Genomic DNA, 22,258 nt, shown 5'->3' with positions numbered 1-22,258 from the left:
AATAGCCATTTCCCAGATTGAAGTTGGTCAAAAACAATCAGAGGCAATTGTTAAACATTATAGCTCCCTGTGGTGGTATAACAGTTGGGATAAACAACAAACTGACAAAAAAAAAAAAAACTTTAAAGGAAAGCTGGAGAGGAGATGTCCATAGGGGGAGCTTTGACATATTCTTAGGAATTTAAAAGGTCACATGCATGTATAAGGCTGTGAGCTACTGAGAGCCGGGTAGGTGCTTAGGAAAGACCTAAGAAGGCCCTAAGCACTCACCTCTGGCTGACCTTGAGGTTCTGCAGAAGCAAGAAGCAGAGGTGAAGGTGAAGTAGTAAGTTGACTGGCTGAGTGTAGAAGTCGTGGCCCAGCGAGCACATAAAGGCCTGCAGCAAAGGCTGGGGAATTTATTGTTTAGAGACATTAAAAAAATGTCTGTCCAATCAGTAACTGACCACTAAGCTAAGCAAACAAAGACTTTAGTGGCCACACACAACAAAAAATATAGGTTTCACAGAATTGGTTCAGAAAAGTCACTAAGTAAACAAACAACAACTGCAATAAGTAGCAACAACAACAAACTCTGGGGAGAGAAGAGTTTCTAATCTTCAGAGTTGTCACATTATTGTGTTAAAAAACATCTGACTTTCAACAACAAAAAAATTATGAGGAATGCAAAAAAGCCCCAAGAAAGAATGGTTCATGCATATTCTTATTGGGAATTTTACTATACACAGGGAAAAAAGAGAGTCGATAGAAGCTGTCCTTGAGAAAGCCCAGACATTGGGCTTTCTAGACAAAGACTTTAAATCAGCTATCTAAAATATATTCAAAGAGTTAAAGGAAGCCACACCTAAAGAACTATAGGAAAGTATGAAAATAATTTCTCTTTAAATAGAAAATAGCAATAAAGAGAAGGAAATGATGAAAAAAAATAGAAATTCTTGACCTAAAAAGTGCAATAATTGAAATGAGAACTTTAGTAGAGGGTTTTAACACAGATTCACGCAGGCAGAATTTTGTTCAGCCCTAAACAGGAATGAAGGTCTGTGTTAGAGACTGAAGTTTATGTCCGCCCTGGAAATGTATGTGTTGAAGGCCTCACCCCCGATGTGATGATATTTGGCAGTGGGGCCTTTGGGAAGGAATTGGGTTTAGATGAGGTCATCATGATAGAGTTCCCTGATGAGATTATTGCCTTTATAAGAAGAGGAAGTTTATCGCCTTCTGCCTTTTCACCTCTTTATGGTGGGGGTGGGGGAGAGGAAGAGAAACAACCTTGATCTAAGTCTTATAATTTATACAAAAATTAACTCAAATGGACCATGATTTAAGTGGAAAAGGTAAAACTATAAACATTTTAGGATGAAACATAAGATAAAATCTTTGGGATGTAGGGCTAGTCAAAGAATTATTATTTATTTATTTGCTTATTTTTATGGTCATTCTAACAGATGTGAGGTGGTATCTCATTGTGGTTTTATTTTTATTTTTTCATACATATAATTTTATTATGAAACTTATTGTGCTTTCATTACAAAATTCGTTGTGCTTTTAATTTGCATTTCTCTGATGATTAGTAACGTTAAACATTTTTTCATATGACTGCTGGCCATTGTATGTCCTCTTTGGAGAAGTGTCTTTCAGGTCCTTTGCCCAGTTTTTAATTGGATGTTTGCTTTTTTGGTGTTGAGTTTTGTAAGTTTTTATAAATTTTGTGTATTAACTCCTTATCAGATGTATTGGTGAATATGTTCTCCCATTTTCTGGGTTGTCTTTTTATTTTGTTGAAGGTTTCCTTTGCTGGGCAAAAACTTTTTAGTTTGATTTGTTTATTTTTTCTATTGTTTCCCTTGCCTGGGGACATATGTGAGATGAAATATTGTTATGAGCAATGTCTGAGATTTTACTGCCCATGTTTTTCTTCTAGGGTTTTTATGGTTTTAGGTCTAATATTTGTCTTTAGTCCATTTTGAATTTATTTTTGTGTGTGGCATAAGAAGGTGGTCTAGTTTCATTTTTCTGCAAGTTATTTGTCCTATTTTCCCAACAACATTTATTGAATAAACTATCTTTAGCCCATTGTATGTGCTTGCTTCCTCTGTTGAATATTAATTGGCTATAAAGTGTGGGTTTATCCCTGGTCTCTCTATTCTGTTCCATTGACCTATGTGTCTGTTTTTACGCCAGTACCATGCTGTTTTGATTACTATGGCCTTATAGTATAGTTTGATATTAAGTAGCATGATTCCTCCAACTTTGTTCTTCTTTCTCAGGATCGCTGTTGCTATATTGGGTCTTTTGTGGTTCCATATACATCTCTGAAATATTTTTTGCAGTTCTGTGAAATACATCATTGGTATCTTGATAGGAATTGTGTTGAATCTATAGATTGCTTTGGGTAGCATGGACATTTTAATGATGTTAATTCATCCTATACATGTACACAGTATGGGCTTCCAATTATTTGTATCTTCTTCAATTTCTTTCTTCAGTGTCTTACAGTTTTCTAAATACAGATCTTTTACATCCTTGGTTAGATTTATTCCTAGGTACTTTATTCTTTTTGAAGCAATTGTGAATGAGATTGTTTTCTTAATTTCCCTTTATTAGTTCTTTTTTTGCCATATAAAAATATAACTGATTTATGGATACTAATTTTGTGTCCTGCTACTTTGTGAATTCATTTATATTAGTTCTAATATTTTCTTGGTGGAATCTTTGGGATTCTCTATGTACAGCATCACATCATCTGCAAATAATAACAGTTTTACTTCCTCCTTTCCAGTTTGGATGCCTTTTATATCTTCTTGTTTGATTGCTGTGGCTAGGATTTCTACTACTATGTTGAATAAGAGAGGTGAAAGTGGACATCCTTGCCTTGTTCTTGATCTTATGAGAAATGCTTGTAGTTTTCATCTGTTGAATATGATGCTGGCAGTGTGTTTGTCATAAATGGCATTTATTGTGTTTAGGTAGGTTCCCTCTATTCCCACTCTGCTGAGGTTTTATCATAAATGGGTGCTGGATTTTATCAAATGCTTTTTTCTGCATGTATTGATATGATCATGTGATTATTATCCTTCATCTTCTTTATATTATGTAACACATTTATTGATTTGTAGCTATTGTACCAACCTTGCATTCCTGGAATAAATCCCACTTGATCATAGTGTATGACCTTTTTAATGTATCTCTGAATCCAGTTTGCTAATATTGTTTTGAGGATTTCAGCATCTATGTTCATCATAGATAGTGGTCTATAATTTTCTTCCTTTGTAATGTCTTTGTGCGGCTTTAGAATGAACATAGTGCTGGCCTCACAAAATGAGCTTGGAGGTATTCCCTCTTCTTGAATTTTTTGAAAAAGTTTGAGAAAAATAGGTATTAATTCTTCTTTGAATGTTTGGTAAAATTCATTTGTAAAGCCATCTGGTCAGGACTTCTGTTTGTTGGAAGTTTTTGATTACTGCTTCAATTTTCCTGGTTATAATTTATCAATATTAGCAGCTAAAAAATAAACCGTTTGTTATTCTTTAAGTAATTCTCAAATATTCAATTTTCTTGAATGAAATAAATTCATGTTTTGTTTTCTTACAAATAAATTGGATTACTTTGGCTTTATATAAGTTATTTTAAAATGAAATATTTGTAGAAACTCGAATCATAGCAATGAAGATATTCTTTGCTAAGGTACTGCCCTGCTAATCCTTTTACCAAATGTGGGCTTTTCTACTTATTTTTGTAGAAGTGGAAAATTACTTTATCAAGTATGTTCTCAATACTAAGTAAATCTTATGTGATTTTAGTTGTGTTAATTTTAGTAAGGCAACAACAACCTCTAAATTAAATGTCATATCAAAAATATTTACCATGATATATAGGAAAAACATTTACAAAGATATTGATAATATAAAAATCACTACATACAATTCATAGAGAAATGTATAATAGATAAAGAAAACTTTCTTTCCTCACACAGCACAATACTTCCCAAAGTGAATACAAATGTTAAATTAACCCAATAACTACTCTTTTCAAACATGCTATTTTTATTTGTAAATTAAAACAGCATCACATGTCCTAAAAATGTAATTGTATGTTGTAGAAACATTATTATACCCTATTTGCCATTATATATAAATTTAACATCTATATTAAACTTCCCAAATCCCATACAAATTTCAAATGGAAGGGAAATGTTTCTGACATGTTACAAAATTGATTATGTCTGAAAAATTGTTTTGAGCTACAGACTGAAATCAAATTTAGTTAGATCCGCTAATTTACTAAAAATAGGTTTATATTACAAAGCGACATTAATTGTTGTTTAAGGTAAAAATAATCATTACATTATAAAACTGAAGAAAGGAATTTCAGTAAATATGCTTCAAAAAGGGATTAGTTTTGTTTTGTTATAAGGCATTTTATGAGCTTTTACCCTTTTAACTTTATGACTCATAAGAACAAGAACAGAATTTGCCAGAATAGTACACAGATTTCCCATCTATTCGCCCAGCTTTTCCCAGTGATAACATTTAATACAGAACGTTGTCAAAACCAGGAAATTGACATTTGGTATAGTGTTTTTAACTAAACTAGAGATGCTATTTGTTTTCACCAGTTTGTATATGCACTAAAATTTGTGTGTGTGGAATTATGAAATTTCATCACATGTATATATGAAAATGAGCACCATGGAGATGGCCTTTGAAGCTGTGAGGTTCAGTTAGGTGACCCAGAGAGAGGAGGTTTGGGATCAGAACACCGGTCCAGGAAGAAAACACAAATAAGAAACATGAAGAATTGATCAGAGAATTGGGAGGCAAATTAAGGGAGAGTGATGTGCTGGAACCCAAAGGACAAAGAGCTTCAAGGCGACAGGCGTGATGGCTGAAGGGACATGGGGTCAAGTCAGAACTACCTAAAGCCTCCATTGGACCTGGCTAACTGGTCCTTAGTAACTGTTGCTAGAGAAGTAACTGGTGGACTGTAGGAGTGAAATAAGGAATCGGGAGGTAAGGAAGTGGACACAGTGAACTATGAAATATCTGATGAGGTGAGTGGAACAATGGATGCAAACAGAGTGAAAGATTATAAATGAGGTGTCAGTCTAAACCCACATAAGAAGGGATAATGGTTCTCAGTCAGGGCACATGCCTGGGTTGCAGGCCAGTTCCCTGCAGGCCACTTCCCAGCAGGGGACGCACAAAAGGCAACCATACATTGTTGTTTCTCTCCCTCTCTCCTTCCCTTCCCCTCTAAAGATAAATAAATAAAAAATCTAAAAAAAAAAAAAAAAGAAGGGATAATGGGTAGGAAGAAGGGGAATGTTTCTAATTTTGACCTACTGAAGAGAAAAATATGTCTTGCTTGTGAGTCATATTCAAGTTAGCAATTTGAATACATGTAACCTCAACATCCCAGCTTAGATTGGGGGAACTAAATGGATCTAGCCAAGAGAAGAGAATTCTGGGAAGAGAAAATAGATAGCCTCTTTACGGTAAAGGTACAAAAACAAGAGACTGATTGGGTTTTCCAAGATTTAAAAGAAGCAGAGGTTAGCCAAGGGTGGGGTGGCTGAACACAAGGTGAGAGAGGTGTGCAGAAGTCATATTTTGCAGGGCCTTCAAGACTTTAGTAAGGACTATGGGTTTTATTTTCTGTGCAATAGGAAGCTACTGCAAGGCTTTAAGCACTGAAAGGTTTACAGTATTCAAAGGGCAATCTGGTTGCACTGTGGAAAATGTCCTGGATAGAGGACGGATGGGTGAGAGATGATAGTGGCTTTACCGGGGTCAGTAACAGCATAAATAGAAAAAATAGATATATGCAGTTGGAACCAGGCTTGGCCACTCCATGCACCATACTGCTGGGTCCATTAATGACCCCGAGGACAGACTTAGGCCTCTTTTATTCCTGCATTAATCCTCATAGAAACAAGAACTTTGTTTCTGGCCCCAACTAATGGGCTGGGGAAAGTGAGTCTTTCATCCTGATCTGTTGTCATTTCCACAACCAAATGGAAGTTGCAAAGCTGACCGAGGAGTCCCAGTGCTGACCATGGGAGGTTGTCCCTTGGTCCCTTGTTGGCATCTCACTCCAACCAACTAGGCCAAACTTTCCACACTCATCCATAGACCTGAGTTTGTTTTAGTCCCTATTACAAGTGACTGTTCCTTGAGAACTGTGACCAAGTCAGGGTCACAGTTATATCACCACTGGGGCCTGTCTTGACCAATAAATATCCGCTGAATGAACAAATTGGCCCTATGAAGAAGACTAGGAATCCCCATTCTATGAGGGAATGAAGACTGACACCGGTTTTAGCCAAACTAACACCAGCAATAAGTTGTACAGTCAGGATGCAGACTCAGGCCTCTGACCTGGGATTTCATTAAATTCATTTATAGTCTTTTTAGACAACATATCCCCTCCCCAAATAACATTTAACATGGAAGGTTCTGGGTCCATATAAAGTGAATGTTTTAATAGGGGACACCCCCAGTATTTCTTCATTCATGAGTTGCTTTAAGGGATAAGTTTAATGATCATTTACTGCTTTCAAATTTTATTTCTGTTGGTCTTCAGTTCTGATAGTCATATATAGCACTCCTTGGATATTCATTTTAGTCTAATTTTATAAGAACAATATATCACCTTGCCCTGGCCAGTGTAGCTCAGTTGGTTGGAGCGTCATCTGTAAACCAAAAGATGAGGGGTTTGATTCCTGGTCAGGGCACATGCCTAGGTTGCTGCTTTGATCCCCAGTAGGGACGTATATGAAAAGCAACTGATCAATGTCTCTCTCTCACATTCGTGTTTTTCTCCCTTCCTCTCTTCCTCCCTTCTCCTCTGTCTATAATCAAAAAGCATGTCTTCAGGTGAGGATTGAAGAAAATACGTTATTTTAAACATTAATTTAGTCATTTTAGCAACAAAGATTGTACTTTTCAAATAATTTACATGTTCACATTCTGAAAATCTAAAAGAAAATAGATAACAGAAATTAAAAAATAAACAAACAATGTTGTATAGTGCTGTGGACCACTCTGCCTGGTTCTAGGAATTGTAACTCTCTACCCCCTGTGGCTAAGGATGAGTCAGTGACCTCTGGAATGCACCGAAGGAGACAAAGCTTGTCTCTGGTAGCAAATGCTGGCTCAGTTTCCTCCCTGCCCCCAAAGCATGGTCATTGATGGGTAAGACCCCTCAGAGCAGGGGGCGACCTAAGCCAGACTCAATCACGTGGGAGGCCTTCATGGAAGGGACTTGGGGGGCTGCAACAAAGAGGGAGCAATGGACTCTTGCCCCCCAGCTTTGACAAAGCCCGAGTCCCCACATACTCTGGGAGAAGTGCTTCCTGGCTCTAATCCCCTTAAGCCTGAATACCTGATGGGGAGGGGTGCAGCTCCTTGCCTTGCTAGAGTGTGTCCTGGGCAACAATCTGGCATCACAAAGACTTCCTGATAAACCTGTGAAATATGTTCTGCTGAATGCTTTCATTCATATGATAAGGGTCTGAGAGGAAATGAGTATGTCTCCCCGGAGTTCTGCAACCCACTTTCCTGACAGACACTGACTCACACTAAGCCCTCAGATTTCTTTGAAATGTTATCTACTATTTGATCCTTGCCTGCCCTGTAATCCTGTGTATTACAACCCAATAAAAGTCCTTGGAGGAAGGGGCTCAGCACCTTTTTCCCCTGAGAAACTGGCCACTGCTCACAGGCTTTTTCTTCTGGGAAACTGGCCACTTCTCCTCCCTAAGCAGATCACATCATGTCTCTGTCATGTTTACTCTCATCCGTGGCACACAGGGAGACTTGTGAGGGAAGTTGCCCCCACAGTATAGTTTGGTTAAATAAGAAATTAAAAGATTGATGTGGTTTCAGAGTTTTAAAACTCTGAACATCCTCATGACCTAAACAACATAATTCAAACTGACTTCCTTTGACATTGTGAATAAAATAATAGGAAGAGCACCACCTTCTTGCCTCACTTACACAAAAAACGAATTACAACATAAATTCATCAGTTACAAGCACTAACTAAGATAATTTCCTAGGGTGTATTTCATCATAATTCACAAGCATTTGTTTAAAGCATGTGTGTAAACGTTTAATGACTAGATTTGGGCTTTAAAATCTGCTACTCACTCTTTCATGGTACTTTTGGTTCTTTTCTCGAAGCTTCTTTATTTGAACCATGAGTCTTTCCACTGCATTTTCCTTTATTTGACAGCTGATAATAAAAAAAGATAACATTAGTTATAATTACTTAAAAAATTAGTGATACAGAATTTTAAAATTAAACTAAATTATTGGAGTTGTCATACAGTATTAAATATATTATAAAATCCATTTAGGGATAAAAATATTTCTTTAAATATGTATTAGAGAGATAAGTTTAGTTTTTTAAATCAATCACCATTTGTATTTCATAGCTGTAATTTTGAGGCTTTCCAACTGTCTGTTAATAATTCAGCATTAAAGAACCTAGAAAAGGGCGCACTGAAAACATGCTTTCTAGAATTCTAAAAATGCTCAGTCAAAAATGACAAAACAAAGACTTTATAAGGGCATGCTTATCTCCTTGAAATAGTAAGGTAAACTAGGCATACCTATTGGTTCATTAGTATATCATTTCTCCTATAAATAATAAAAGCTTCTTTCCTGATACCCACACATTTTTTAAAAGATTTTATTTATTTATCTTTAGAGGGGAAGAGAAGGAGAAAGGGAGAGAAACATCAATGTATGGTTGCCTCTCATGGTTCCCCTGCTGGGAACTGGCCTGTGACCCAGGCATGTGCCCTGACTGGGAATCGAACTGCGATCGTCTGGTTCATGGGCCCACACTCAACCCACTAAGCTACACTAGCCAGGGCCCCATACATTTTTTTAAACACCCACAAGTCTATTGAGCAACTGCTAGGTATGAGATAGAGAAAGAAGTGCAGAAAGACTTCGGTATAGGCCCTTTGATGGCTACTTGAAGTGTTAAGTGTATCTTTATAGCTCTCTTACCTAGTAAAACTTATAACTTTAAATCTGAGACCAAAATAATTCCACAGAAACAGCTCTATATAAATGCCATATTTCAATTTAAAAAAACAACCCCAAAATATAGCAGTTCTGTGGGGCAGTGAACAGCGGAGTGGGGGTTGCTGAATGAGGAACTCTGGTTTGCCGTCTGGCCCTGCTCCTTCTTACCTCTCTGACCTCAGGCAAGTCAGCTCTCTGAGACTCAATTTCCAAGCCGTCAGTGGAGATAACAATACCCAGTCCTACATATATTTATTAGGATTAAAATAAAAAGTCATATCTGAAAGTTTCTAACATAAAGTAAGTACTTAATAAATTTCAGTTGAATTTAAATCTTACTTCCTCAGCCCTTCCTCCAAATGATCATTTATATTTGTGACATTTTATATTTAGTAGAGAGAAAATAAGGCCCCTTCTTTCCAAATCATGAGAAAAATGGGACGTGAAAACAAAACAAGAAAATTCTTTCATTGCAAAAACTTAGTTTGGATACTATGAAACTTGGGTTTTAGGCTTGATTCTCCACTAAACTGCCTCTTAACCTGTTTAGGCCTTTGCTTGTTCTTCCATAAATAAGAGAATTGAAGGAGATGGGCTCCATCTTTCCTTTTCAGTTTCAAAATTCTACAGTTAAACTTGTCAGTGTTCCCTTTCATGCAGTGGTCCATGCAACACAGATGTAATGAGCAGCCTCCATGTGCCCAGTATTGTTTGGGCTGTTCAGAGACAGTGACGAAGAGTATCTTTATGGTCCCTGCCCTCAAAGAGCTTCCATTTTACTCGACACGAAAGAAGTAAACACACAAACATGTTTTTTACACATTGGGATACATGCTGTGGGGGAAATAATGGGATATGAGAACAATAGTAAATGGAAAAACTACTATGTTAGGCTGGTCTTGACACAATAGTTACAAATCAAGGTATAGGTAAATATAAACCATCTTTTACTTTTTACCTAAAGCTTAGAAGTACACAAATTTTGAAAGAGTGCGCTCTCTACCTCCTTTTTTTAAAAGATTTTATTTATTTATTTATATTTAGAGGGGAAGGAGAGAGGGAGAGAAACATCAGTGTATGGTTGCCTTTCGTGCATCCCCTGCTGGTAGTTGGCCTGCAAGGAACCGGCCTGCAACCCAGACATGTGCCCTGACTGGGAATCGAACCGCGATCCTCTGGTTCGCAGGCCCGCGCTCAATCCACTGAGCTACACCAGCCAGAGCTTTCTACCTCCTTTTAAAAAAAATTATTATTCAAAGATATATTTATTGAGAGAGACACACAGAGAGAGAAACATCGATGTAGAAGAGAAACATTGATAATCTTCTTCCCACACTAGCCCTAACCAGGATTGAACCTGCAACATAGGTTTGTGCCCTGACTGGGAATTAAACCCACAACAATTTTTTTTTTTTTTTGGTGTACACAAGGATGCTCCAACCAACTAAACCTCTGGGCCTGGGCTCTACCTCCCACTTTTAAGAAAAAGATTAAAAAGATTTTATAAATGAAAATCATCTGAAAAGAGCCTATGCTAATTACTCACATAACTTCTAAAATTATAAATATGGTAATCTTAATTCTCTGCAAGGATAGAGCAGGCAAATGAATGAATCACAAGTATGTGGTCTCCGCTGGTTTGGACTGAGAGCCTGCCTGGATGATAATTGAGCATGTAGAGGTCAAACTGGAGGTCATGTTCAGTCTGACCCCCAGGTATTCCATGAGCCACCCTTGCACTAAAAAAAAATGCTTATCTAAAATTCAAATTAAATTGGTCACCTGTATTCTTATTTGCTATGTACATCCACCCTACACTTAAGTATGTGTTCTCTCTCCTCGGAGCAGAGAGGGGCAAACAGCTCAGGGCTTTGTCTTCTGTTCTTTGTGCAGTCCAGAAAGATCTGAAGGCATGTGCCCTGAATGGGCATCAGACCAGCAACCTTTGACATCTCAGGCTGGCACTCGGTCCACTGAGCCACACCAGCCAGAGCTACTGGGGGGAATTCTGAGTCACCCTAACCTTTAGTAAAGGTTTCGGCAGCTTCGTCATCTCCCCCGCTACCCCACCCTGCTTCTGGAGCTGATGGCAGTTGTAGGTCTAACTTAGCCTAGACTCTCCTTGGAATTAACTTCCATCTCCTCAGGCCTTATGGAGAGATGGATTTACTAAGAAGCAGATAAGGCTGAACTTCAGAACTCCACACTATTAGCCACTGCAAGAATTCAAGATTCACCGTTCTCTATACTTTTTTGATTTCATATCTCCCTCATCTCTGCAATGCGCAGTAACCCATATGTCGCAGTAAATGCTAAAGCAAGTAGCATAATAAGCCAGTGAGGTAACGTGTCAACTTTCTCCCTCCATGCAATTTCACTGAGAGTTCTGAGAAGGAACACACATTTGGATTCCAAAAAATTCTATACTTTTCTTTTAAAAAAATCTATATCCACATCTATTTCTACATCCATATCCACACTCCTTGCAGAAAACTTGGGCAGGGGGACAAATATGAGGAGAAAATAAAAACCGACATCACTCAGAGATGATCACCTTATTGGTTTACAGTCAGCCGTCTCAGCTCTTCCTAAAAAACAGTGGGATTTCATGACATTATTTTCTTGGGATATATTTTTTTAAAAGTTCAATTCTTTAGAAATCATTGACCACCTACTACGTGCTCTCAGCTTTTTGTTAGGAGCTGAGATTGTATGAGAGAACTATTAGATGCTGCCGGGGGACCCTTAAAAAATCCTTCCTCAGACAATGAGGTGTGCCTCGTCCATTTGTCACGTGACAAAAGTTCTGTCACCTGGGAACACACAGAGCAAGTAAAGTGTCCCTAGCAGCAAGGCTGTGGCTGTTTCAGTCCATGAGATTATTTATTCAGTTTTTTTGCTAAGGAAAGAGAACAAAAGCCTGGGATGTTTAATTTATATCTTGTACTAGATCATGAGAATTTTTAAATGTTTGTCTTTTTGTAAACCTCAGTTAAATAGGGGGAAGACTGGCCTCTGCTTGACCCAGAAGAGAGAGAAACAGTTGTAATTGGATGGTATCATTGTAAACCGTGGGAACGAATTAGAGGCCAGGTTGTATTTGCAGAGTCTGATGTTTTGTCCGTCTCTCCTGAGATAAGATGAGGAAACTTTTCAGTTAGGCTGAGAAATGAGTGCAGGTAATATCTGGTTATTACTTAAAGTCATCTCAAGTAGAAAATAAGAGGGAACTTTGTTAAAAGTCCCTTTTTATGGATCTTTCTCTCTTAGTGTTCTAACCTTTTCACTTACTGCCTTCTAAAAAGAACACATGATAGTAGTCTCTCAAGGAGATGAATTTCCCTGAATGTTAAAAATAATATTGTCTTAGCCCTGACTGGTGTGGCTTAGTGGATTGAGTGCCAGACTACGTACCAGAGGGTCGCTGGTTCGATTCCCAGTCAGGGCACATGCCTGGGTTGTGGGCCAGGTCCCCAGTAGTGGGTGCACAAGAAGCAACCACACATTGATGTTTCTCTCCTCCTCGCCCTCCCTTCCCCTCTCTCTAAAAATAAATAAATAAATAAAATATTTAAAAAATAATTGTCTTAAACATAGACCTAGTCATCCACTTTCCACCTTGTCCCCTCCAAATAAATGACTTGCCATTCCTGAATTGCAAGTATTCCGCTGGGCTTGGCTTATCTGGCCCCAGACAAAGCCATCCAAGTCTGGGCTCGCCCTCTCCCCCTCCCTCTTCCTTCTCTCATTTCCTGGACTGCAGCGAGCATCTCCTTGCCCCAGTGTCTTCTCCATAAGGTTTTCTTTCCACAACTGTATGTCTTCACAGCAGCCACTGCCCTTCCAGAGACCAGCTGAAGGGCTGCTTCCTAAAATATGCTTTTCCTGACCCTGCTATGGTACCCTTCACTTTTTTCTTTTTTAGAGAGAAAAGAAAGGGCAGGAAGAGAGACAGAGATACAGATAGAGATACAGAGAGAGAGAGAGAGAGAGTTCAGTTTATTTCCCACTTATTTGCGCATTCACTGATTGCTTCTTGTACGCACCGGGGATCCAACCTGCAGCTTTGGTGTGTCTGGGTGATGCTCTAACCAACTGAGCTACCCAGCCAGGGCCCTACACTTTTTTCCATAGCACCTTAATTGTAGCTATATAATTTTTTTAAAAAGCTTGCATTAGTTGCCTAATGTCCGTCTCTCATGCTTACGGCAGGGACCATGTGGTCCTGTTCACTGCTGCTCTCCGGTACCCAGCAATTCCCTTGTTCTTGGCAAACATTCAAGTATTGGTTCAATAATACATGCATGAAGTACATTCATATTTGGAAAAAGCCTGACATAGTTGTGTAATCATTCATTCCCTAAGAATTACATATTAAAACACTGACCCTATGCCAAAAGTTGGGGTTCAAAAGCTCTCAAGGGGCTCACTTTCCGCTGGTTGGATATAGCATCAGCGTAGAATAGGTGTTACCTCCAGTTTTGTCTCCAGCTCCTGGGAGTGGGACATCAAGAAATATTGTTCTTATTAAAAATCATTCTAAATCATTTGTATTTGATCTGTAGCTATTTGGAGATAATGCCAATTGGAATGTCTGGAAATGAAAAGTTAAAGAAGAAAACTTTCCTTGTTTACTCTTCTGTGAATGACGATAACTATTCTATGTTGTATTTTAAAGTGTGGCCAGCAAGGTGTCTCTACAGGAAGTGACCAGCAACACAAGGGGGGAGGCAGGGGCTGAAACCACAGTAAGGAATGCTGTTCCGTAGCTACTCCTTGGACTATGTTACAATTAAAGTTTCAAAAACTTAAAAATATGCACTTAGCACAAGAGTGCCATCATGCCTTCAATCTACCTCCAATCCAGCTCCGCTGACAGATTTAAAATTATCTGATTTTATTCTTAATAAGGGTGACATTGATTTTCAAAGCCACACAGGTAGGTTTCCGGTGCATCACCCTGGACAGCTTTGAAGGAGTCATTTCTGTTTGGAGGGGGATGAATGTTTACAACGGTTGCCATCCCTACGGTGGAAACCTTTGGGTATAAGAGACTGTTGACAATATGCGCTTACTAATAGTCTAGAAACGCTTCACTGGTGGGCAATTTCACTTCTTTCGGCAGCCCATCTGGAGCATCCTTTTTACTTGCTTTCGCTGTATTTTCCATTGTGTTGCTTAGCTAGTAAGAAACCTGTTTTGAAAAAAAGATATAAGAAAAGCAAATAAACTCTTGGGTTTGCCCCTCCACGTGCATCTACTCAAGATGAGACAGTTCTGAAACTTAATTTAGAGCCGTCTTTTCAGCCCAGACTGTCTCCCACCTACCACCCACCACAGTCTGGGACGTCGTAAATCACCGGGTTCTTGGGTCCAGGGAATTCCGTGTTCGGCCCAGGTACAGCGTCATCCACCCGAAGCTGAGTGCGATCCACCATCCCCGTGCGTTATCCATCGACAGCCGCCGCCCCTACCAAGCTTTTTCAAGAGCAAGGACTGAATTTTTTCACCCACTTATTTCTCCATAGTGTTTGGCAGAGTGCACTGCATATAGCAGCTGCTCAGTAAATGTGAATTTGGAAAAACTAAGACAATGTAAAAGCATAATTTTCTTTGAGCACCAAGAAACTTGGATCCAAAGGAATTAGGCTTCATCATAGTTGTTATAAAGAGATAACAAAAGCACACATCAAAGTGTTTTTAAGTGGTTAAGAGGCTTATAAATACAATGTAATAATAATAATAATGTATTAATAATACATTAATAATAATAATGTATTATTATTAACAGTAACTGTTCCCCTAATAGTAAAAAAATTGCAAAAATAATATTTTAAAAAGGGCAAATCAGGCCCACTGTTCAGATATGTTTATAGTAAACAGGAATACTTCAGAGATTTGATATGAGTACTAAAGTACATCTTTTCAGACCATAGTCTTTTTAGACAGATTGTTTAAATCTTTCAATTTCCATCAACCTCTGAAAATTAACTGCCTAACTTTCAGTCAGTGTAAGAGTAGCTGGTATGGGAGAAGGAGCACAACCTGGGTGATTTTTTTAAATGGTCGGTCTCCATGAGACCGACAGGGATGCGATTTTGGTGTATCACTCTGTTCCCTGCCTTAGCGCCACAGATGCGCAATAAACGCTCCTCGAAGGAAGAAATAAGTAAGACGAATGAACAATACAGGCAGACGTGTTTAATCCTGGATCCACCACCTAGTATCTATGTAACCTTGAGTAGGTCACTTAATTTTTTTGAGCTTCAGTTTCACTATCGGTAAAGTGAGACTGCAAATCTCATTCTGAAAGCTGTCACTAGGGTTAAGTAAGCTAATATTTATAAGGCACCCGGCATAGGGTCTGACATATAAAGAGAATTTAATGAATAAATATTATGCCCCCTATGGTTGTAGTTCCAGACTGTGCGTCTTCAAAGGGAAAGCAGAGCTGACCGCCTGCGGCCAAGTATGACGATGTGCGAAAAGGCTGCTCTGTGAAGTTTGCTATCGTCAATATTCATCATCGACCTGGACCGCTGGACTGGCAGTCTGTGTGGTGATTCACATCCGCAGGGGAAAAACTCTGAAATGAAAACGCACTTTCTGTTTTCCTGTTGACACGCTGCTCACACACCCAGGCCTCCAGCGAGGTTCAGTCTTTGTGTCTGAGACTTTCCAGCCGAGTGTGTTCGTCTGTTCACTCTAACCGATTTGGGTTTTTGTGAATGCAGATGTACTGCAATACTTTCCAACTGAAAATCACACAGGCGACACAGCAGAAAGATTTAACACATTAAGACAAGGCAATATATTAACTGCTATCTTCTCAGTTGTGAAAGTATTGAAAATAATTCCATAAGCTATGAACCAAAATGTGTCATTACACCATCGCAGTTCACAGAAATTTGTCAGCGAAGAAAAAAATTGCTTTTTTTGGTTTCAAATGCAGAGTTGAACTTTTATCTTATTTTCTATATTTTAGAAGTAGAATTTTTAATTTGACAGTTGCACAAAAAGGTAGCGTGCTGACACGTGTGCCATTTTATAATAACTTACTATCTAACCATGATTTTTACTGTAGAATATTTCATTTAAAAGTTAAAACAAAGGTACATTAATCTCTAATTTTCTTCCCGAGTCATATGGAACAGATCAAAGCGGTATGGTTCCCACCTGCAGCCCCCAACTGGTGCTGCAGGGAAAAATGACCTCATCTGCAAAATTACCTCAGGTACCTGGCTCTAATGTTTTCAACTATGTGACTAATGTATAATTAGTTACCTAACTGCAGCTGGTGGCAAAGGATTTTAATAAAATATGAGTGAAAATGTGGATCCCTTAAGTACAAATGACTTACGCATAAAGTAAATTAAGATTCATTTTTCACTTTCCAGAAAATTAGTAAGCCATTTGGATTGCCTGCTTAGTAGTTGCATCATTGCAAAGAACCAAGGACCTCACCCCAACATACACTTTTGTACTTGATAATGTTCTACAAACAATGAGGGTTTTTATAAATATTTACAAGGTTTCCTGGCCACTCAGATGATTTCTCTATCAGTAAAGGCTGAGAATTCTATAAAACCTTCACAGAGTAATGTAACTATCTTCCAGGAAGGCTTCACTTAGACTGTTTCCTGACAATGGACACCTAATCTGTTTGTGAGTAGACACCTACACAGACACTTACTCAGCACCTGCTCTGTGCTTGGCACTTCACCTAGCCTTTGGTTCTAGAATACGGAAGAGGCAAGAATTTTACTCAGACTGACAGGAAAAAAGCAGCATACCCTGGCAGAACTTTAAAAAAATAATCAACAGCTGTAACAGACTTCAGCCAAATTGTGCACGATATGGAGGTCTTTAGTGGCTGAGCGACCCTCTGGGCCATCTGTGTTTTCTTTGCCTGGGCATTCTGTAACATGGAGTGCGGGCAGGGGAGGGGGCTGGGCTGAGAGACTCAGGTCTCCAGCCTTTTCAGAGTCTACTTTGTAATCACTTTCTGTCAGAAATGTTTTAAAAAAAATATTCCCTCAATGCTTCTCAGTGAAAAGGTCTGTTTCATAAAAAAGGACCTAGGATAATCATTTCTTCAATGGAGTTAGTCCATGATGTTTGACTTGACTCTGCAAAATGACCCCAGAAAGAAAGCGTATGTCCTCCCCTGTGCAGTCTCAGCATCTTGGCTCAGTATCTAGAAAGTTCCCAAAGACTTTTTCATGACTTTGTGGAGCCATGAATACCCGGAAGGCTCACTCAATGACTGTGTCACAAATTTGTGGAGGCTGGGAGATGGGAGAGCTGCCCTTTCTGGACATTTGGCTAGATCCTGACGTTTGTTAGATAACGTTTCATATAAATGCAGATTAAAATGAAAGATATTTACTTAGTAGCATTAGTAATGACAACAGTTCTGGATAAGATTCCAATAGCAGTTGAGAGCATGATGTAGTTAGAAGATCTCTACATGGTGTTGGAGGTCTTGAAGTACAATCCTGGCACTGCCGTGAGCTAGCAACAAACTTGTGTAATCTAATACTGCTGCTTCCACCACCACCACCACCGCTACTGCTGATGCGGTACTTCCAGAGGCCTTGTTAAAGAATAATCTCACTTTAAAGACCTGGGTTTCATACAGTGTTAACTGTCCTATAGATCTGAAAATATTTATGGCACCCATCTTCAACAAAATACAGCTCTTTCAACATTGAATAGCAACTCACCATTTTAACAAACCCTTATCTTTGTGAATTCAAAATAGATATTGGCCCATTGGCCCAAACTAGCTGTTTAATAAATGTCTGATTTGAGGGACTGACTTGTAAATAACGAATACTTGCTTTTTTTTTATAAACCTCACCCAGGGACATTTTCTTCATTACATTTTAGAGAGAAAGGAAGGGAGAGAGAATGGGAGAGAGAAATATCTATGTGCCTGGACCAGGGATCAAACTTGCAACTCAGGTATGTACCCCAGCAGGGAGTGAAACCCGCCACACTGCAGTCACAGAATGACACTCCGGCCAACCAAGCCATGCTGGCCAGAGCCACCAATGGTCCTGCTTAATGTGCTTCTGATGTTGTCTGAACCCTAAATTCAGAAATCAATGCAAAATCATTTTTAAACTCAAATTTTAACTTATGCTAGGACACATTTCAAATACAACTTTTAAATGTTTTACCAATGCTCTCCAGCATATGTTTAAAAAACCCCACTCAAATGTTTTTAATTTAAAGCCATTTAGTAGTGATAACATTACTAAAAGTTTGCTTAAAAAACTTCGGACCTTCTTTGTACAGATTATGTACATGCAGCCCAAAATGGAACAGCTTTAAAATGTAAAATACAGCCAGTTTAACAATATGTTATCCATATAGTCAAACCAAGGCATTTAGAATTATCTGGCCGAGGACCATCGTCAGCTTTCACTCACGTGATGCAATGTACATTACAGTAGCGTGTATTTTCTTCAACACAAGTCCTTTGTCAGCGGCACATTTTTGAACTGCAGTTCCTAAATTATAGTGGATTCTAAGCTTAAAAATTGATCTGCCTTTTGATCCCAAATTGCTAAAAATAGTTTGAAATTCGGTATGTTATACTAACTTTTCTAGCAACCAGAACTACCTCCCCACCTGCTCTCCTTCAGTTTTAGAAATGTCAAGAAAGACGAAGAGATATAATAACCGCGAAGAGATTATTGTGAGGGTAATGGAAATCGTACTCTTACACTCTAACGGAGAGCGAGACCAAAAAGGTCTCTACCTTCAAATGGCAGTGGTGAACACAAAAAGGATCCACTAAATTTGGGTGTTGGGTGGCAGAAGGGAAATCCGTGAGCAATCAGCACACACACTACGTATCCAGTCATTATTGACCTTCTCTGCCTTCACAGAAATTTTTTCCTCTCTTAGATGGGGTATCTTTTCCCACCTCTGAACCATTTCAACTCTCTTTACCTGACAGAGAATCATGGGAAAACAAGTAAGTTTCTATACAAATATAGCAAATTAATAATAATAATAATAATAATAATAATAATAAAAGAAACCAAAATCTATGGATCGGGAGTGAAGACGAAAGGGCGTCAGGAGTACACCTACAGGAGGGGGTCTGTGCTCGGACTGAGAAGGACGTCAAGACCCCCGAGGTCCTCACTCCAAGGCACTCACTCCGCAGCCTGGCAGTTCGGGGAGAAGGGCGCTGGGAAAAGCGAGGCATCCGGCTGCCCGGACTCGTCCACCAGTGAACGAGTCTCTAAGCCTCTCTGACCCTCCGTCTCTCTGCCGTCTTTCCCACGTCCACCCAGAGCTCTTGATGAAGCTCAAACGCTTTGGGAAAACTGTCAAGTGCTAAAGCCCCATACAAACAGAAGGCATTGTTGCTTTACTGAGCATCAGCTGTGTGCTCGAGACTGAGAGGCACTAGGAAAGTTACAGACCTGATTCAAATTCAAATCCCGGCCTCTGGGAGACGACAGTCTACAAGGCCACACAGGCCACGTACTGCAAGGCAGAAAGACAGGTGGGTTAAAACTCGGGCCAGACCGAAAGGGCCCCCTCCCCCTTTGTTTCCCGGGTGCGGAGGCGGGGTGTGGCCATCAGGACCCCGCCCAGGGCCCCCAAGGACTCGGGGGAACAGCTCCCCCTGAAGGGACACCTGGAGGGCGCGGCACCAGGCTCACTCCAGCGCCGAGCGAGCTAGGACCGGTCAGGATCGGTGGGCACGGGGCCGAGATGCCCGTTGACAGTCAGCCTAGAAGGAGACGGGGACCCAGTGAGTCTCCCCACCTCCCTTCACGGCTTCCAAGTGCGGGTACCCGCAGTGGGCCGATGGGCAGCACTCTGCTGGGGCCAGCGGACTAGGCCCACCCACTCAGTCTCCGCAGCCAACGCCCGGTAATGCGCCCTCCGTTTCCACGGCGACCAGCGGGGTGTGGCCTCCAGGTCCCACAACCCAGCACAGACGCGAGCCGTGGGCCGGGCGCGCCACCTGGTGGCCACATCGGGGAGAGTCCTGGCCGAGGGCCTGCGCCACCGTGTTCGCAGCAGCGGTGCACCTTCCCGCGGGATTTTCACCTCTGCAGATCACCCCACTGATTCCGCAAAACTCTCACGCCCCTCCGTGCTTTCCTCTAGTGGCAAAACGGGAAGTGATGAGCTGTGTAGAGACGTGACCTCCCGCCCCTATGCTGCGTCTGTGAGCCCGTGGCCTTTGTCTCTGTTTCTTCGTTTGTAAAAAGAGACCTCGGGACTTAATGGTGGGTGGATGGGGAAGGGGGTGCGTGCACCCGCCTCTGCCCCTTCCACCACTGGAGCTCTTTTTCCATCTGCTTTTGTTTTGCATTAAGAGTTCTTTGGGTTTATCTCCAAATAGAATTGCCAAGCCCTAGGCTAAGTGCTTAATTTCCAGCTCTAAAAGTCCTTGGCTCTATTTTCCTTCTTCTTTTTTAAAGATTTTATTAATTTATCTTTAGAGAGGAAGGGAAGGAGAGAAGGAGAGAAATATCAATGTATGGTTGCCTCTCTTGAGTCCGCTGCTTGGAACTGGCCTGCAACCCAGGCATGTGCCCTGACTGGGAATCGAACCACGATCGTGTGGTTCGCAGGCCCGTGCTCAATCCACTGAGCTACAACTGCCAGGGCCTCTATTTTCCTTCTTGCTTTACTGTTTTTGCTCCTAAGCTTCAAGAAAACCAATACTCATACTATCTTTCCCTGTTTCTACCTTCTGCAGCTTAAAATTCTTCCTTTTTTTGCCCTCCTTCTTTCTCATTCTCTGCTTCAAGACAATTTCTTACATCCTGGGAGTACCTGCTTCACTAGGTACACTGCAGTTCTTTTTCTGTCGTCTGTCCTGGGAGGACGGAAGTGGGGTGTTCCGTTAGGCCTCCACTCTCTTCATAAGTCACCTGTTTGGTAGTCTTGAATTTGATTTTTAAAAATAGGTTGTCACATGTTTTATGATGAATGCTGTGTTATATTAGTCACATAGTAAGAACTTCTTAAAGGAAGGGAACTGAAGCAGTTAATGAAAATGTTAATTAGCTTTTAGTTAAGGGAGTTTATTTCCTCAGTAAAAAGCCATCCAAAATTAATCAGTTTGATATCATTAACGTGTTCCATCTCTTTATTCTATCAGTGTTACATACTTAAAAGCCAATAATTTGCCATGCTCTATGTATTTGAGAAAGGTTTTTTATTTATCTTCCCTAGAATAACAACAGGTGGCATTATGTCGTAAAATTATTCAATAGAGTACAAATGCAGGAGACAAAAAAAGCTACTGCCCCAAATTTTTAGAGCATGGAGACATTTTTTGATTGTTTGTTAAATGGAAAAACAATTTTGTGATTCTTCAGCACTTTGAATTCATTCCCAAGTATTTCCTATAAATCATGGGCCTGCTTCTTTTACAAGAACTTGGGCCTATAGTCAAAAATGTACTTGTACCCCATCATTTATCTCCTGTGCAGTTTTTCTTATGGTGTTTGCCAGTTGGTGGTCAAACCGTGGAGCCAGATTAAGAGACATTTGCCAGGTTTCCTCATTCGACCTCGATTTCCTGTTAGCACTTACGTTGGATGAGGAAAAGGAGATAGGAGACTTTCTGGGGTAGAAAAAGCCACATTTGTTGTCTGGTTTGAGCAGAAACACAAAGAGCCTGTTTGGTATGCGCAGTTGCTAAATATTTTATACTTTAAAAATGTTTTTATTTGTTTTCATTGAGGATCACTCCCTCTGCAGACAGACCCTAAGGCAATCATCTAAATGTGTTCATAGTAAATCTCAGAATCATTGTAGAGACCTGGGCTAGTGATCGACTTATCAACTTTGCCAATCCATTCAGACTTCTAGTAAACAAAAAAATTTTACTGACAACAAAGTTACCTTTGAGAAATAGAATAGCTCTGCTATAACTTCTTATCCAAAACCTTTTTCCTGACACATTTGAAACAATTAAATTGGTGTTTTGCAAACAGGAAATCATGAAGTAAAATAATCTCTTGAGAGGGAAAGTTTCTGCTTCCTTGAAGCAGGCAGGATAACAAACTCAGGTAGGGGATCGTTTGACCCAACATCCATTGGCGTGCCGCAACAGTGTAAAATGGGATTGTTTCCCACTTTATTTTTAGGTCACAGTATTTTCCTTCCAGCCAGAAGCAGAGCCCTGCCGTCCATCCTCTTCTCTTCAGCTCTTCAAGCCAAGTTTAAAG

The 22,258-nt window shown here is 39.9% G+C and overlaps 1 protein-coding gene across 2 annotated transcripts in view; it reads right to left on the bottom strand.

The window, feature by feature from the left end:
• Positions 1 to 14,226, bottom strand: part of CCDC83 (coiled-coil domain containing 83) — a 52,662-nt gene extending 38,436 nt beyond the window's left edge. For both annotated transcript variants that reach the window (XM_037042948.1, XM_037042947.1), the window contains exons 1-2: positions 14,114 to 14,226; positions 8,151 to 8,235 (exon numbers count right to left, since the gene is read on the bottom strand). In XM_037042948.1, the coding sequence (XP_036898843.1) occupies positions 8,151 to 8,235; positions 14,114 to 14,208 (180 nt within the window). In that variant the 5' untranslated portion in view covers positions 14,209 to 14,226. The remainder of the gene's footprint in view (positions 1 to 8,150; positions 8,236 to 14,113) is intronic.
• Positions 14,227 to 22,258: the final 8,032 nt, after the last annotated feature.

This window comes from Sturnira hondurensis, unplaced genomic scaffold (genome assembly GCF_014824575.4).
Source record: "Sturnira hondurensis isolate 20B ecotype Veracruz unplaced genomic scaffold, ASM1482457v3 Scaffold0003801, whole genome shotgun sequence".
Taxonomy (NCBI): domain Eukaryota; kingdom Metazoa; phylum Chordata; class Mammalia; order Chiroptera; family Phyllostomidae; genus Sturnira; species Sturnira hondurensis.
The sequence above is the reverse complement of the archived record's forward strand: the minus strand, read 5'-3'. Positions and strand labels throughout refer to the sequence as shown.